This window comes from Mesoplodon mirus, assembly GCF_964341445.2.
Source record: "Mesoplodon mirus genome assembly, chromosome: 1".
NCBI classification, from domain to species: domain Eukaryota; kingdom Metazoa; phylum Chordata; class Mammalia; order Artiodactyla; family Ziphiidae; genus Mesoplodon; species Mesoplodon mirus.
This window is the reverse complement of record NC_138976.1, coordinates 223,156,168-223,172,294: the sequence shown is the minus strand read 5'-3', so window position 1 is coordinate 223,172,294 and position 16,127 is coordinate 223,156,168. Positions and strand designations below refer to the sequence as shown.

General features: G+C 43.6%; 1 protein-coding gene across 3 annotated transcripts in view; it reads left to right on the top strand.

The window, feature by feature from the left end:
• INTS9 (integrator complex subunit 9) overlaps window positions 1-15,385 on the top strand; it is a 114,627-nt gene extending 99,242 nt beyond the window's left edge. For 2 of the 3 annotated variants that reach the window (XM_082617215.1, XM_082617214.1), the window contains 3 exons: window positions 10,439-10,537; window positions 11,237-11,374; window positions 13,713-14,421. In XM_082617215.1, the coding sequence (XP_082473341.1) occupies window positions 10,439-10,537; window positions 11,237-11,374; window positions 13,713-13,889 (414 nt within the window). In that variant the 3' untranslated portion in view covers window positions 13,890-14,421. Of the gene's footprint in view, window positions 1-10,438; window positions 10,538-11,236; window positions 11,375-13,712; window positions 14,422-14,721 lie in introns of those variants that run through there. The other variant, XM_082617216.1, reaches the window with a different exon arrangement.
• The last annotated feature ends 742 nt before the right edge of the window (window positions 15,386-16,127 follow it).

Here is a 16,127-nt window from a genome sequence, read left to right as displayed (position 1 = left end):
ATAGAGTCCCCAGTTGATCTGTGCCGCTGCGGCGATGGGGCACCCAGCCCATGGCCTTCCTGTGGGGATCGCAGTGCGGGGCTCTGTGTAATCCGTCACCAGCCACAGCAGCAGCCCTGGGGACTCGTCAGAAGTGCAGGTTCTCCAGCCCCACCTCAGACCTGCTGAATCGACACTCCAGGGTGAGGCCCAGCAGTCTGGGTTTCAGCCAGCCCTCCCCGTGAGCCGATGCTTGCTAAAATTTGAGGACCGCTGGTGTAAGAGACCTATTTCATATATGCCAGTTTTCAATACAAAAGGCAAAAAGAGGGGAGAATGTTGAGTTTTTAAAGACAAAAACAAAATTACTAGTCATCTACAAAGAAACAGTCTTACTAATAAGCTTCTGGCATTTCCCATGCCCAAGTTTATCCTCACCGTGATTCAACAGTCCACATTAAGCTTGTCTGTTCCCATTTTAAATTTCCAAAATAAAAGCTAAATCTACCTCTTTTATGCCTTCTGACACTGAGCCAGAGAAGGAAGGGATTGGCTTTGGGGAGTGCACAGCACGCCGTTCTGTCTTTCGTGAAGCTCCTCCCTCAAGTCCAGTGGGAGTAGACTGGCAGCCTTGACCCTGAGACCTGCCCCACGCCCACCTGTGTGTCACTGCTGGTCTCTGGGGGATCACCTCCATCTTCCTGCAGGTCGGCCAGGGCTCTTTTTGACCAGCTGTCCTCCTGAAGCCTCCTGCTAGAACATTGAAATAATCGTTCTTTGCTTTAGACTTCCAGTTGCCTAACCCATCAGGTTAATATTGCCTGTGTTGGAATTTTTTGTTTCGTTTTAGTAGGTTGGCATTGATGATGGATTTTTTTTCTTTTTTTTTTTTTGATTGGGAGGGAGAGATGAAAGCAAGTTCCCCTCCAAAAAGGGGCCAAGTTTTTGTTTTGTGGTTTGTAGCAAAGAAGTGGCACTAACCATCCCCACTTCTAGTTATTTTGGTTGTTTAATGTGTTTTTATGATTGTGCTTTTCATTTTCTCTGCATTTTGCTCATCTCAAAGTGAAAGGCTCTGACTCAGTATCTTTGCATTATTTTTGTCTGGTATTTACCTTCTGGCCAAGGTCTTACTTACAGTGGCTGGGCTTGAAGGCTTAGGGTTAGATTACAGTACTCTAAGCCAGCAGTCCTCAAACTTTTTGGTCTCAAGACTTCTTAAAAATTAGAACCCCAGAGAGCTTTTGTGTATGTGGGTTATATCTATTTTTTTTATTAGTTTCTGCTTTATAACAAAGCAAATCAGTTATACATATACATCTGTTCCCATATCCCTTCCCTCTTGCATCTCCCTCCCTCCCACCCTCCCTATCCCAGCCCTCCAGGCGGTCACAAAGCACCGAGCTGATCTCCCTGTGCTCTGCGGCTGCTTCCCACTATCTATCTACCTTACGTTTGGTAGTGTATATATGTCCATGCCTCTCTTTCGCTTTGTCACAGCTTACCCTTCCCCCTCCCCATATCCTCAAGTCCATTCTCAAGTAGGTCTGTGTCTTTATTCCTGTTTTACCCCTAGGTTCTTCATGACATTTTTTTTAATTCCATATATATGTGTTAGCATATGGTATTTGTCTTTCTCTTTCTGACTTACTTCACTCTGTATGACAGACTCTAGGTCTATCCACCTCATTACAAATAGTTCAATTTCGTTTCTTTTTATGGCTGAGTAATATTCCATTGTATATATGTGCCACATCTTCTTTATCCATTCATCCGATGATGGACACTTAGGTTGTTTCCATCTCCGGGCTATTGTAAATAGGGCTGCTATGAACATTTTGGTACATGACTCTTTTTGAATTATGGTTTTCTCAGGGTATATGCCCAGTACTGGGATTGCTGGGTCATATGGTAGTTGTATTTGTAGTTGTTTAAGGAACCTCCATACTGTTCTCCATAGTGGCTGTACCAATTCACATTCCCACCAGCAGTGCAAGAGTGTTCCCTTTTCTCCACAACCTCTCCAGCATTTATTGTTTTATATCTATTGATATTTGCCATAATAGAAGTTAAAACTAAGACATTTTAAAAATATTTAATTCTTAAATGATTAATGAATTATTAAATAAAAATATAAACCCATTAGACATTAACGTAACTAAAAGATTGTTTTTAAATTTTCATTTATTTTTGGCTGCGTTGGGTCTTCATTGCTGCGCGCAGGCTTTCTCTATAGTGGCGGAGAGGGGGGCTACTCTTCATTGCGCTGCACGGGCTTCTCATTGTGTGGGCTTCTCTTTGTTGTGAAGCACGGGCTCTAGATGCGTGGGCTTCAGTAGTTGCAGCACACGGGCTCAGTAGTTGTGGCTCACGGGCTTAGTTGCTCTACGGCATGCGGGATCTTCCCAGATGAGGGACCAAACCCGTGTCCCCTGCGTTGGCAGGCGGATTCTTAACTACTGAGCTGCCAGGGAAGCCCCTAAAAGGTCTTTTTTGGAAAATGTTTCAAAAAAAAAAGATAAAGAGAGGAAGGGCACTGTTTTACGTTTGCAAATCTCTTTAACGTCTGCCTGTTGAAGACGGCTGGGTTCTCCGGTCCCCTTTTGCTTGTCATGTAGCCTCTAGAAAATTCTAGTGAATCTTGTGAGAGAATGAGAGTGAAAAGGCAAAACATCTTATTATTAATGACAATCATATTGACCTCGATGCTGCAAAAGAGCCTCAGGAGCCACAGGTGTCTCTGCCACCGCACCTGAGAACCAGCGCTCTGGATGGTCTTCTTTTGTTTTTAAGGCCCCTCAGGCTTCTCAAGCTTTTATGTTTATGACTCTGTCGTAAGATTCATTTTTCAATAAAAATAAGCTTGTTCATTCTAGAAAACTTGGAAAATAAGGGGGAAAAAAGGATAAAGACAAAAAAAATCAGTCCTAATCCCAATACCAGACATAATTACTGTCCAATTTTTTTGTATTTGCTTTGTGCGTTCACTCTGTGTGTGTGTGTGTGTTTGAATCATACCTCGTATAATATCTTTGTAAAGTAACAGTATATTGTCAAAAGCATCTTAGGTATATAATGGTCTATCATAAATGCATCGTAATTTAACTGTTCCTTTACTGGTGGACATTTATTATTTCTGCTTTTTCAAACTATAAATAATACTTTCAGAAACATTCTTTTACATAAATCTTTGTATGTGGACTGTAGATACAGAACTAAAAGTATCATTTGGTTTTGCCTGGGAAGTGCATGTGGGACATGAAGGGTTAAAATCTGCTGCTGTTCTTTAGGTTTTGCTCCTACTAATGGATGCTTGTTTCTCCCCCAAGTGAACGTGTGTCCTCTGCAGCGTCCTTGTAAATCCTCCCTCTTTGTCCCTGTAGGTGCAAAATGGGAGAGCTGTCAGTCCTGATGGGCATGCGCTAATAGAAAAATTCTATTTCTGGGGTGGCAGGTGGATGCGTCCTCCTTCCCAGAGGTGTCTGGCTGAGTCGTCTTGTGGGCTCTAGGTAGACTTCCCTTGTGGCAGAGCTGCCACTTCAGAGAGTCTTCTTGGAGATAGAATTTATTCCTGGGGCTGCCCAGGGAGAGCCTCTCACCTGCTTGGTTCCCACAGTGCTATCTGCAAACCTCCCAAGCCAGTTCTTTGGCTTTAAAGTTCTGCCAGACAACCTGACCTTTGATCCTTTGATGGGAACAATACAGTGTAGGAAGGAAAAGAATATTTATGGATGGGCATGGTCAGGAGCTCAGAGCACACACGCATCTCAGTGGGAACATTTCACACTGGTTTCATATGTTTTCTCTTTTCATCCCTTTTTTTTTTTAATTGAAGTATAATTGACCTACTGCTGTGTTAGTTCCTGGTGCACAACATAGTGATTTAATATTTCTGTACATTACAAAATGATCACCACACTAAGTCTAGTTACTGTCTGTTACCATACGAATTTATTACAATATTACTGACTATATTTCCTGTAATGTACATTTCATCCATATGAATCAACCTCTCTTACCTATTTCACTCATCCCCTCACCCCTTCCCCTCTGGCAACCTCCTGTTTGTTCTCTGTATCTATGAGTGTATTTCTCTTTTTTTTAATGTTTGTTCATTTGTTTTTTAGATTCCACATATAAGTGAAATTATGGTATTTGTTATATTATTTCACTTAGCATAATACTCTCTAGGTCTATCCATGTTGTCACAAGTAGCAAGATTCCATTCTTTTTTTTATGGCTGGGTAATATCCCACTGCATACAGACACACACACACACACACACGTACATATACAGACCACATCTTCTTTATCCATTCATCTGTCAGTGGACACTTAGGTTGCTTCCATATCTTGGCTATTGTAAATAATGCTACAGTGAACATAGGGGTGCATATATCTTTTCAAATTAGTGTTTTGTTTTCTTTGGGTAAATACCCAGAAGTGGAATTGCTGGATCATATGGTAGTTCTATTTTTAATTTTTTGAGGAACCTCCACACTGTTTTCCATAGCAGCTACACTCATTTACAATCCCACCAATAGTGCACGAGTGTTCCCTTTTCTCTACATCCTTGCCAACACTTGTTATTTGTTGTGTTTTTGATAATAGCTGTTCTGACAGGTATGAGGTGATACCTCATTATGGTTTCAATTTCCGCTTGCCTGATGATTAGTGACGTTGAGCATCTTTTCATGTGTCTGTTGGCCATCTGTATGTCTTCTTTGGGAAAATGTCTATTCAGGTCTTCTGCCAATTTTTCAGTCAGGTTGTTTGGGGGTTTTTTTATGTTGAATTATATGAGTTCTTTGTATATTTTGGATATTAACCCTATATGATATATTGTATACAAATATCTTCTCCCATGCAGTAGGCAGCCTTTTTGTATTGTTGATAGTATCCTTCACTATGCAAAAGCTTTTTGTTTGATGTTGTTCCATTTGTTTATTTTTGCTTTTGAATCCCTTGTCTGAGGAGACATCCAAAAAAAAAAAAATTGATAAAAGACTGCTGTCAAAGAGCATATTGCCGGGCTTCCCTGGTGGCGCAGTGGTTGAGAGTCTGCCTGCCGATGCAGGGGACACGGGTTCGTGCCCCGGTCCGGGAGGATCCCACATGCCGCGGAGCGGCTGGGCCCGTGAGCCATGGCCGCTGAGCCTGCGCATCCGGAGCCTGTGCTCCGCAACGGGAGAGGCCACAACAGTGAGAGGCCCGCATACTGAAAAAATATATATATATATTGCCTATGTTTTCTTCTAGGAGTTTTGTTGTTTAAGGTCTTAGATTTAAGTCTTTAATCTATTTTGAGTTTATTTTTTATATGGTATGAGACATGAGACTTTTGCATGTGGTTGTTCAGTTTTCCCAATAACATTTATTGAAGAGGCTGTCTTTTCCCCATTGTATATTCTTGCCTCCTTTATCATAGATTAAATGACCATATAAGCATGTGTTTATTTCTGGGCTCTCTATTCTGTTCCATTAACCTATATGTCTGTTTTTGTGCCAATGCCATTTTGTTTTAATTACTGTAGCTTTGTAGTATAGTTGAAACTCAGGGAGTGTGATACCCCAGGCTTTGTTCTTCTTTCTCAAGATTGTTTTGGCTATGTGGTGTTTTTGTTTGTTTGTTTGTTTTTGTTTGTTTGGGGGTTTTTTGGGTGTTTTTTGTGTTTCCATATAAATTTTAGAATTATTTTTTCTAGTTCTGTAAAAAAAAATGCCATTGTTATTTTTATAGAGTTTGCATTGACTCTATAGATTGCCTTGGGAAGTATGGTTATTTTAACAATATTCTTCCAATCCATGAGCACAGTATTTCTTTCCATTTGTTTCTGTTGTCATCAATTTCTTTCATCAGTGTCTTAGAATTTTCCAAGTATGGGTCTTTTACGTCCTTGGTTAGATTTATTCCATGGTGTTTTATTCTTTTTGATGCAGTTGTAAATGGGATTGTTTTCCTAATTCCTCTTTCAGATAGTTTGTTGATAGTGTATGGAAAGGCAGCAGATTTCTGTATAGTAATTTTGTATCCTGCAACCTTACTGAATTCATTTATTAGTTCTAATAGTTTGGTTGTGTCTTTAAGATTTTCTATATATAGTATCATGTCATCTGCCAACAGTGACAGTTTTACTTCTTCCTTTCCAATTTGGATTCCTTTTATTTCTTTTTCTTTTCTGATTGCTGTGGCTAGGACTTCCAGTACTATGTTGAATAACAGTGTCGAGAGTGAGCATCCTTGTATTGTTCCTTATCCTAGAGGAAATGCTTTTAGCTTTTCACCATTGAGTATGATGTTAGCTGTGTGCTTGTCATATATAGCACATATATGTGCCTTATATTTAGTATGTTCCCTCTATACCCACTTTCTTAAGAGTTTTTATCATGATTGGATGTTGAATTTGGTCTGAAGCTTTTTCTGAGTCTATTAAGATGATCATGTGATTTTTATTCTTCTGCTTGTTAATGTGGTGTATCATGTTGACTGTTTCGTGAATATTGAACCATTCTTGCATCCCTGGGCTAAATCCCACTTGATCGTGGTATATGATCCTTTTAATGTATTGTTGAATTCGGTTTGCTAATATTTTGTTGAGACTTTTTTCATCTATGTTCATCAGTGATATTGGCCTGAGATTTTCTTTTTTGTGTGCTGTCTTTGTCTGGTTTGGGTATCAGGGTGATGCTGGTCTTGTAGAATGAGTTTGGAGGCATTCCTTCCTCTTCAGCTTTTTGGAATGGTTTGAGAAGAATAAGTGTTAACTCTGATTTAAATTTTTGATAGAATTCACCAGCGAAGCCAGCTGGTTCTGGACTTCTGTTTGTTATTACTGATTCAGTTTCATTACTGGTAATGGTCTGTTCATATTTTCTATTTCTTCCTGATTTAGTCTTAGGAGATTGTACATTTCTAGCAATTTATCCATTTTATTGGCCTGTAATTGTTCATAGTAATCTCTTATGATCCTTTGTGTTTGTGGTGTCAGTTTTAACTTCCCCTCTTTCATTTCTGGTTTTATTTGTTTGGTCCCTCTCTCTCTTTTCTTGATGATTCTGACTAAAGGTATATCAATTTTGTTTTTCTTTTCATAGAAGTAGCTCTTAGTTTCATTGCTTTAGAATTTCTTCTGCTAACTTTGGGTTTTTTCTTTTTCTAGTTCCTGTAAGGATAAGATTAGCTTGTTTGAGATTTTTCTTGTTTCCTGAGGTAGGCTTGTTTCACTGTAAGCGTCCCTCTTAGAACTGCCTTTGCTGCTTCCCATAGATTTTGAATCATTGTGTTTACATTTTTATTTGTCTCCAGGTATTTTTGAAATTCTTCTTTGGTTTCTTCATTGATGCACTGGTTGTTGAGCATATTGCTTAGCCTCCCTGTGTTTTTTGAAGTTTTTTTTCATGTAGTTGATTTCTGGTTTCATAGTGTGGTTGGAAAAGATGCTTGATATGATTTCAGTCTTCTTAAATCTAATGAGATTTGTTTAGTGGCCTAGCATGTGATCTATCATGGAGAATGTTCCATGTGCACTTGAAAAGAATGTATATTCTGCTGCTTTTGGCTGGAATGTTTTGTGTGTGTGTGTGTGTGTGTGTATTTTATATATATATATATATATATATATATATATATGAACCATTTGGTCTAATGTGTCATTTAAGGCCAGTGTTTCCTTATTGATTTTATGTCTAGATGATCTATTCAATGATGTGCGTGGGGTGTTAAAAGTCTCTTAATATTATTGTATTGCTTTTGGTTTCTCCCTTTAAGTCCATTAATGTTTGCTTTATAGATCTTGGTGCTTCTGTGTTAGGTGTATATACATTTATGTTACATCTTCTTGCTGGATTGACCTGTTTATCATTATGTAATGCCCTTCTTTTGTTACAGTCTTTGTTTTAAAGTCTATTTTGTCTGAGTATAGCTTTTCATTTCATAGAATATCTCTTTCCATCCCTTCACCTTCAGTCTGTGTCTGTCCTTATTTCTGAAATGAGTCTCTTGTAGGCCACATGTAGATGGGCCTTATTTTTTAATCCATTCAGTACTCTATGTGTTTTGAGTGGCAAATTCAACCCATTCACATTTAAAATCATTATTTCATAGGTATGTAGTACTTATTGCCATTTTCTTAATTATTTTATGGTTGCTTTTGTAGTACTTTTGGAAGTTAGCTAATAGTCTTATGGGAGTTCCTTTGTATGTAACTAGTTGCTTTTCCCTTGCTGCTTTTAAGATTCTTCATCTTTAATTTTTGTCATTTCAATTACAATATGTCTTGGTGTGGACCTCTTTGGATTCATCTTATTTGGGACTCTATGGGCCTGCATGTCTGTTTCATTTCCCAGGTTAGGGAAGTTTTCAGTTATTATCTCTTCAGACAGTTCTCTGCCCCTTTCTCTATTCTCCTTTTAAGTTCCCTATTATGTGAATGTTAGTGCACTTGATATTGTCCCAGAAGTCTCTTAAATGATTTTCTTTTTTCTTTTTTCTGTTTAGATTAGGTGATTTCTACTACCCTGTCTTCTAGTGTGCTGATCTGTTCCTTTGTGTCAACTAATCTACTCTTGATTCCTTCCAGTGTATTTTTTGTTTCAGTTACTGTGTTCTTCAGCTCTGGCTCTTCTTTGTATTTTCTAACACTTTATTAAAAACTTCTAACATCTCACTGTGTTCCATCCATTCTTCTCCCAAGTTCATTGAGCATCTTTATGATCATTACCTTGAACTTAGCAGGTCGATTGCCTGTCTCCCCTTTGCTCAGTTCTTCTGGGGTTTTATCTTATTCCTTTGTTTGTAACATATTCCTCAGTCTCCTCATTTTGCCTAATTCTGTCTTTATTTCTGTGTGTTAGGTAGGTTGGTTACATTTCCCAATCTTGGAGAATTGGACTTTTGTAGGAGACGTCCTATGGGGCCCAGCAGCACACACCCCTCTGGTCACCAGATATATGCTCTAGGGTCACCCCCTCTGAGGGCTGCATGGGCCCTTCCATTGTGGTAGAGCTGACTACCACAGGAACACTGGTAGGTGGGGCTGCCAGGTCACCTACCCGAGTGTGTGGGTCTTGACTCTACTGTGTCTCTGCCCCACTCCTCCTCATTGTGACTCCTTCATATCTTTAGTTGTGGAAGATTATTTTCTGCTAGTCTTCGATCCTTCTCACCTATGGTTGCTCTATCTACAGTTATAATTGTGAAGTGCCCACGGAGGAGGTGAGCTCAGGGTCTTCCTACTCTGCCATCTTGGCCACCCCCCAACCCCTGTTTTTTGGTTCATGAAATAGTCCTCACATCCGTTTGCCAGTCATTTCAAATATCCTCACCTGCTTCCTCTGCCCATTTGATACTGATCTTCATGTTTACATAAATGGTATCTTGCATATTTGATTTTTTATAAAGGAGGCTTGGATAGGTTGAGGTCTGCATGCGTTTAAGAGCAGTAGTCAACTAAACTCGAGTGTTAGGGCCTCTCATAAGATCACACGTCACTGCTGGTGGCTGGGTCAGGGGACTCTGAAGTTGTAGAGGAGAACGGGTACACATCAGACTCTGGTGTTAGAGAAAGAGATGGCCCACAGGTAAAAGCTGTGTACTTCACCTTTGGGAGAGGTCAGATTCCCAGGAATTAGCTCACTCCGTCCAAATGCTGCTGTCCCTACCCTTCCTGCCCGTCACTAGTCCCTGGAGAGGTGACGAGGATGAAGGCAGAGGCTGGCATGGGAAGTCGGCACCTGGTGTATATTTTGAGTAAGGAGAACGTGTGTGTGTGTGTGTGTGTGTACACACGAGTGTTAGGAGACCTGCAAGCTGGATCGAGGTTATGCCAGGTCACACAGTGAGCTCTTGGCGGGGTGTTGGCATTTCATGGTGTGGCCACAGAGGGGGCAGCACCCAGGTCCCAGCATGGGGTGGCATACGCCTGTGCTGGGTGACTCACAGTGCAAACGACATTGTACCGCAGAGCACTGGGTCGGCTAGTTCTCCTCCTCTTCTCAGCCCGTTTACCTGCTGCCACCACGCCCTTGTTCTCTGTCTGCTCCTCTCACCTCCTTTCTTCATCGCAGTTGATTTTGTGTGTGTGTGGTGTGTGTGTGATGTATTTTTGATTAAAAATGATAGTTTTAAGTTTTTTTACTTCTTAAAGTTATTTGGTCATTTTAGACTGCAGTGATGTAAATAAAAATTCAGAAGAAAACGAATAATGGTGATCACTAAAGGCTGTTTTGACACGTGTTGTCTGGTACCGTTCCACCAGACTGGCAGGGGCACATGGTGCTGCGGGCCTGCTGGCCAGGGTGACCCTGACCCTGGGCATCACCATCCAATCCTGGGCCGTGCACGGGGGTGGCACTGCCGCCCAGTGGGGCCTCCTAGCCCCTGCCTCTGCACAGCACGGTGGCGGCACCCTCGTCCCCCCAGTTTACAGGGAGCCTGACTGAAACCCCTGTTTGCTCCCAGCTCGCGGACTCACTGGTACCCATGGAGATCAAGCCTGGCATTTCCTTGGCAACCGTCTCGGCCGTGCTGCACACTAAAGATAACAAGCACGTTCTCCAGGTATTGTCAGGGAGGGCGAGGGCCCTGAGATACAGCGGACCTGCGGGAAGAACCCCGTGCAGGTGGGGGCCCTCCCCCCGGCACCTCGCGCCTCACTTCATGGCATGTGTGCGCCTTGGGGGCGGCCCTTTGGGCCCTTGTCTTCACCCCCCACCCAAGAAAAACCCCCTTCAGGGTTGGGCTGTGTCGCTCTTGTTCCTCTGCATCACGTGCCCATAGCGGCCACTTAAAGTGCGCTGGACCCCGGGCCAGGGCCTCACCGGGCGGTGTCTCATTTAATCCTCCCAAAGCTCTCTACCGTCGCCGTCTTAGAGGCAGTCTCTCTGCCCCTCATTTCCTTGACAGAAGGACTCTGGCCAGTCCGTCTGACCCACAGCCAGCGTTCTCGGGGCTCCTACCTCTTCACCGCCGACACGGGTCATGAAGACCTCACGCAGACAGCACTGACTTCGGGCAACAGGAAATTAAGAATAGATTCGGATAAAAGGAAGAGATCTTTGCCGAATAAGGCGTTGATTCTATGTGGATAGTTGGCTGTAGCTTGTGTGCATTACGTGGAAATCCAGCTGGAGCCCCAGCTGACGGTGACCCTGAACGCAGGCCCAGGGCCCTTCCAGGAAGCGGGTCCCGCACGCCAGGTAGCTTCACTCGGGCTCCCGGGTGACTCCTTGACAAGATCCCTGTTTTCCTCCCGCCCAGCCCCCGCCCAGGCCTGCCCAGCCCACAGGCGGCAAGAAGAGAAAGCGGGCCAGCGACGACATTCCAGACTGCAAGGTTTTGAAGCCTCTACTGAGCGGCTCCATCCCCGTGGAGCAGTTCGTGCAGACGCTGGAGAAGGTGAGTGGGTGGGGTGCGCCGTCTGAGGCACCGCCGTCCGGCTCTGCCCACGGCGGCCCCGCTCCTGGGAGCGCGTGCTACTGCTGTTCGCCGTCTCCACTGTCTACGCTGCTGGCCCTGCAGTATCTGCTTGCTCCTCGGTCACGGTGGGGACAGAACCAGGGGAGGCCCGCGGAGACTTAGAGGAGAGCGGGCCCCCCTTACGCCCGGCACCAGGCTGCCCCCCAGCCCCACTTCTCGTGGGAACCAGACCCTGGAGGGGCCTTGCTTTCTTCGAGGATGTAGCTGTGACACATGGGGCAGGGGGACAGCCAGGAGAAAGAAGGGTCCGCCCCCTCTAGAGCCCCACTTTCCTACGAGAAGATCCCTTGCTGTCAGAGCTAGCATGGCCAGGTCAGAGGAGATACAAGTCTCGGGCAAGACTGGGGGACACAGGGGTCACTGATGCCAGATCCGCAGGCACTCAGGCAGCAGAGCCAGCGATTCCCAGACCGGGTGGGAGGAGAGAGAAGCAGGCAGTCATTGTGGAGGACGGTGGTGCCTGCACTGGCCCAGCGGCCATCCCGCCCCTTGTCCCTGCTGGCTGCTCCCCACAAGGCACAGGTTTCATGACTACAAGTAAAAAGAAAAAAGTTTAACGTGAAAAGATTTTGTAATTCTGGCTTTAGTCACAGGACTTCAGAGATCCCTGTTTTGGCATCAGAATTATAGAATCCTTGATAGAAAAGAGGAGGAATTGGCTAAAGGTAATATTATTCGTGTTGCTTCTTGCAAAAAGAACTGCAGCTATAGTAGATCATTACAGGACATCATTTGTCCAAACTAAAGAACTAAATAACTAAAGAACTAAATAACTAACTAAATAACTAAATAAATAACTAAATAACTAAATAACTCAATAACTCAATAACTAAATAACTAAAAATAACTAACTAAATAACTAAATAACTAAAGAACTAACTAACTCAATAACTCAGTAACTCAATAACTAAAGAACTAAACTAAATAACTAACTAAATAACTAAAGAACTAAAGAACTAAATAACTAAATAACTCAATAACTAAATAACTCAATAACTAAATAACTCAGTCGCTGAGTTCTTTCACATCTTAAAAGCTTTCTCTTTATTGGGAATTGTTTTCTTCAGTAGTCGTTTAATTTTCCCTGAAGGGAGGGCTTTCCCTGAGCTGTGTGGCTCTCCTGGCCCCTAGTGACACGGGGACACCCCGTGGGAATTACCCCAGGGAGCCCCGTGTGCCGTGGTCATACCAGTACCAGCTTCCTCCCCACCGTGCTGCGCCCCCCAGCCCCGCTGACGGGACTCACGCTTGACTTGTTTCTTAAAATCTTGAAACCACTTGCTTTCCCCGAAAGACCTTGTTTGGCTCCTCTGCCTGGGTGCCGGGAGCTGACCCCAGGCCCCGACCCTAGCCACTCCCCCACCATTTCTGCCCACCTCCTCTGCAGGAGGAATATCCGTGGCCACCCCAAACTGCATGTGAGATTTCCAGAGCCAAGTGTGGAGAATCTCCCTAGGTCACGTTCATTGCCTAGCCTGTGTCCTTTTCAGGCAAATTAGTCCTCTTTCCATTTCTTTTCTTCTTTCTCAACTTGACATCTGATGTGTAAGCAAATTCTGAGTTAGCATTGGAGGTAGCCCTGGAGAAGTATTTGATATGCTGCCTTATCTGTCTTCTCCCTTGGGAGGGATTTGTCACATCAAAAGGTCAGTGGTGGGGCTTCCCTGGTGATGCAGTGGTTGAAAGTCCGCCTGCCAATGCAGGGGACACAGGTTCGTGCCCTGGTCCGGGAAGATCCCACATGCCGCAGAGCGGCTGGGCCCGTGAGCCATGGCCACTGAGCCTGTGCGTCCGGAGCCCGTGCTCCACAATGGGAGAGGCCCGCGTACCGGAAAAAAAAAAAAAGGTCAGTGGTATCTTGCTGTGAAGAATGGCATTTTCCTGGGACAGGATGGAGCTTTTTTACGAGGGACCACAGGCGTGGTATGGAGGCTGGTATGGAACAGCCTGGCATCCAAGGCTCCTGAACTCAGGTGCTTAGATGTGCTCCTCAGATAAAAGCTTAAGCAGGTTGTAGGAATTCTGCTGTGTTTTGCATGAGATTTTTGCATCTTTAGGGGCTTCAGTTTGAATTCTGTTGCTGTAGCTGGTCCTGTGATTAGTCTGTAGAATTGTACTGAGTGTCCAAAGTGCCAGTCTCTAGGATGGTCAGTTTAGCCAATTCTAGGAAGCATGATTTTAGAACTCTCAGTTGCTGAAATATCCTCTGGCTTTTCAGAGCACCCACCATCCTCCTGTCCCTTTTCTTTTGGAGCAGCATGGCTTCAGCGATATTAAGGTGGAAGACACAGCCAAGGGCCATATCGTCCTGCTACAGGAAGCTGAGACGCTCATCCAGATCGAGGAAGATTCGACCCATATCATCTGTGACAATGACGAGATGCTCAGGGTACGGCTGCGGGACCTTGTCCTCAAATTCCTACAGAAGTTCTGAGTGGAACACGAAAGCCATCTCCACTTCCCTGAGACCTTGCTGCAGTCCTTCACTGTGGCTGCCCAGCACCCAGCGGAGGAAGGCCATGCAGGCTGGCAGGTCTCTGTGGTGGTGGTCTCTGGCTTGAGCAACATTCTCAGGAGTTACGGCCAGAATCTCCCAGTCTGGCTTCTTAGCACTGTTTCCGGCAAGAGCTTTTCCTTTATTTAACCTTCAGCCTCGTCTTCTTCCCAGTCCTGCCTCTCTCGGGTAGCCAGGCAGGTGAGGCAACAAGCCAAGGAGAAGGCTGAGAGCTACAGCAGCTTTCCAGAAGGTTAATAGTGGAAGGAGAGGTAAAAAGATGAGGACTTGTGACCTGTTTTTCATGGTTTCACAGGCCTCGGGCAGGGGAACTAGTCTTTGAGTTTGTGTTATTGTCTACAGTGCTGTACCTGATAAGAAAGATGATCCCCCAAAATTAGCAAAATGAACCCATCTATCTGTATTTTACAATGTGAGCTCATTTTGTTAATAAAACTTATTTTTTATAGAAGTAGCTGTGTTCTGGTGAACCTACAATTTATAGAGCCATTTAGTATCTGAAAGAATATGAAAATATACAGAACTGAACTTAGAAAACACCACAGCAAATTTTAGTTTGGTATGTTCATTAGTATATTTCTTAAATTGTACGAACGGGTGCTTAACTTCATCTGAGCTGTGTCAGTATGAGAAACACCAGCACAGAGCGCTGACACTGACCTTGACCTTCTGGGGGAGGTCAAGCATCTCAGGCTGAACCAGCATCTCAGGCTCCACTCACAGTCTCCGGTCACCACTGCCTCTCCCCCAGATGATCAGGATTCTCCGCATTCCACTGAGCAGTAAACTCAGACGCCTGTGTCTGAAATAATGGAATTGCTTAAAACAGGTATTTACCAGATTACATCAACTCTGAGATAGCATCCGTTGTAACACACATGCCAATTCTGCAAGTATTAAAACGTGGGGAGTAGCATACAAGTCTTAGAACTGGCCAGCAGTGGAAGGAGACGCTTACCGTCTTTTCGGACCAGTTGAAATTCAGTCGGAGGTCAGTCCAACCTGGCCAGCAGCAAGGCATCACAAAGGGCTTTAGTGACCCAAGAACTGTAACACTGTAGAACTACTTCCTCAGGTTTCATGGAGAGTTGGCTGTCAGTTCTGTCTCTGGAATGGACATGTCAGTGGAAAGCAGTTCTTCATTAGAGGAGGAAAACGGCAACTTCATTTTTGTCATCTCCAACTTCACCAGCCTTGGGCCCGGGAACGGTTCAACCGTTCTCTGTTTCCCGATGTGCAGATCATTCCAACCGAGGGGCCTAGGGTGTGTCTACAGAATAAACTTCGGGAGAGGATTAACATTACAAGAGACGGACATGCCATGGTTATGAAAATTTAGTTTTGTTTTTAGTAGGAGAATTGTAAATATGCAGCCCATGTAGGCATACTTCCTAATAAAACTTGAGAGAAATCAAGTTTTTTACAGTTTTCTTAACATCTTGAAAAATGCAAAAGCAGTATGAAATAGGAAGAAAAATCAAAATGGTTATTTTACTTAAATGTTCCAATAATGATACGTCCAGGAATGACTTGGATTTGTCCAAGTTGGATTTCTGTAAAGGGCTTGATTAATCCCAGGGGATCAATGAGAGGTGGTTACTAAAGAGGCAAATAGTCCATCAACTGGTGTGCAGGAAATAAGAAATGATGACGGTTTTAATTGTCATTACCACCTACTTCATGGCAGAAGCTAGAGACGGGAAGAAGCAAAGAATCATTTGTTAGAGCAGAGAAATCTAGAGCTGGCCCTCCCAAGTACTGGGAGAGAGCAGTTCTGAAAAACTCCACCTAGAGGTCAGGTATTTGGATACCAAACCAGGTTGGTGAATAGAAGACCCAGAAGAAACGGTGGAACCTGCTGTCAGCCCTAGAATAGTACCACCCGTAGTGGCTCTGTAGCTTGGAAATGCAGCCCGCTGACTATTCACACCGATCTGGGGAAGAGACTGACATTTAGAAAAATTTCTACTCATAAGCCCAACAAACGCCTAATGATTAAATAGTAATTGAAAAACCATTAAAAATAGTGAGGAGGGACCTGATTTTCTTATTTCTTTTGATCTTTCTGCAAAGTAGTATATCTATTGCTATGTAGCAAATTAGCCCAAAATTTAGTGGCTTAAAATAGCAAACATTTATTATCTCACTGCTTCTGTG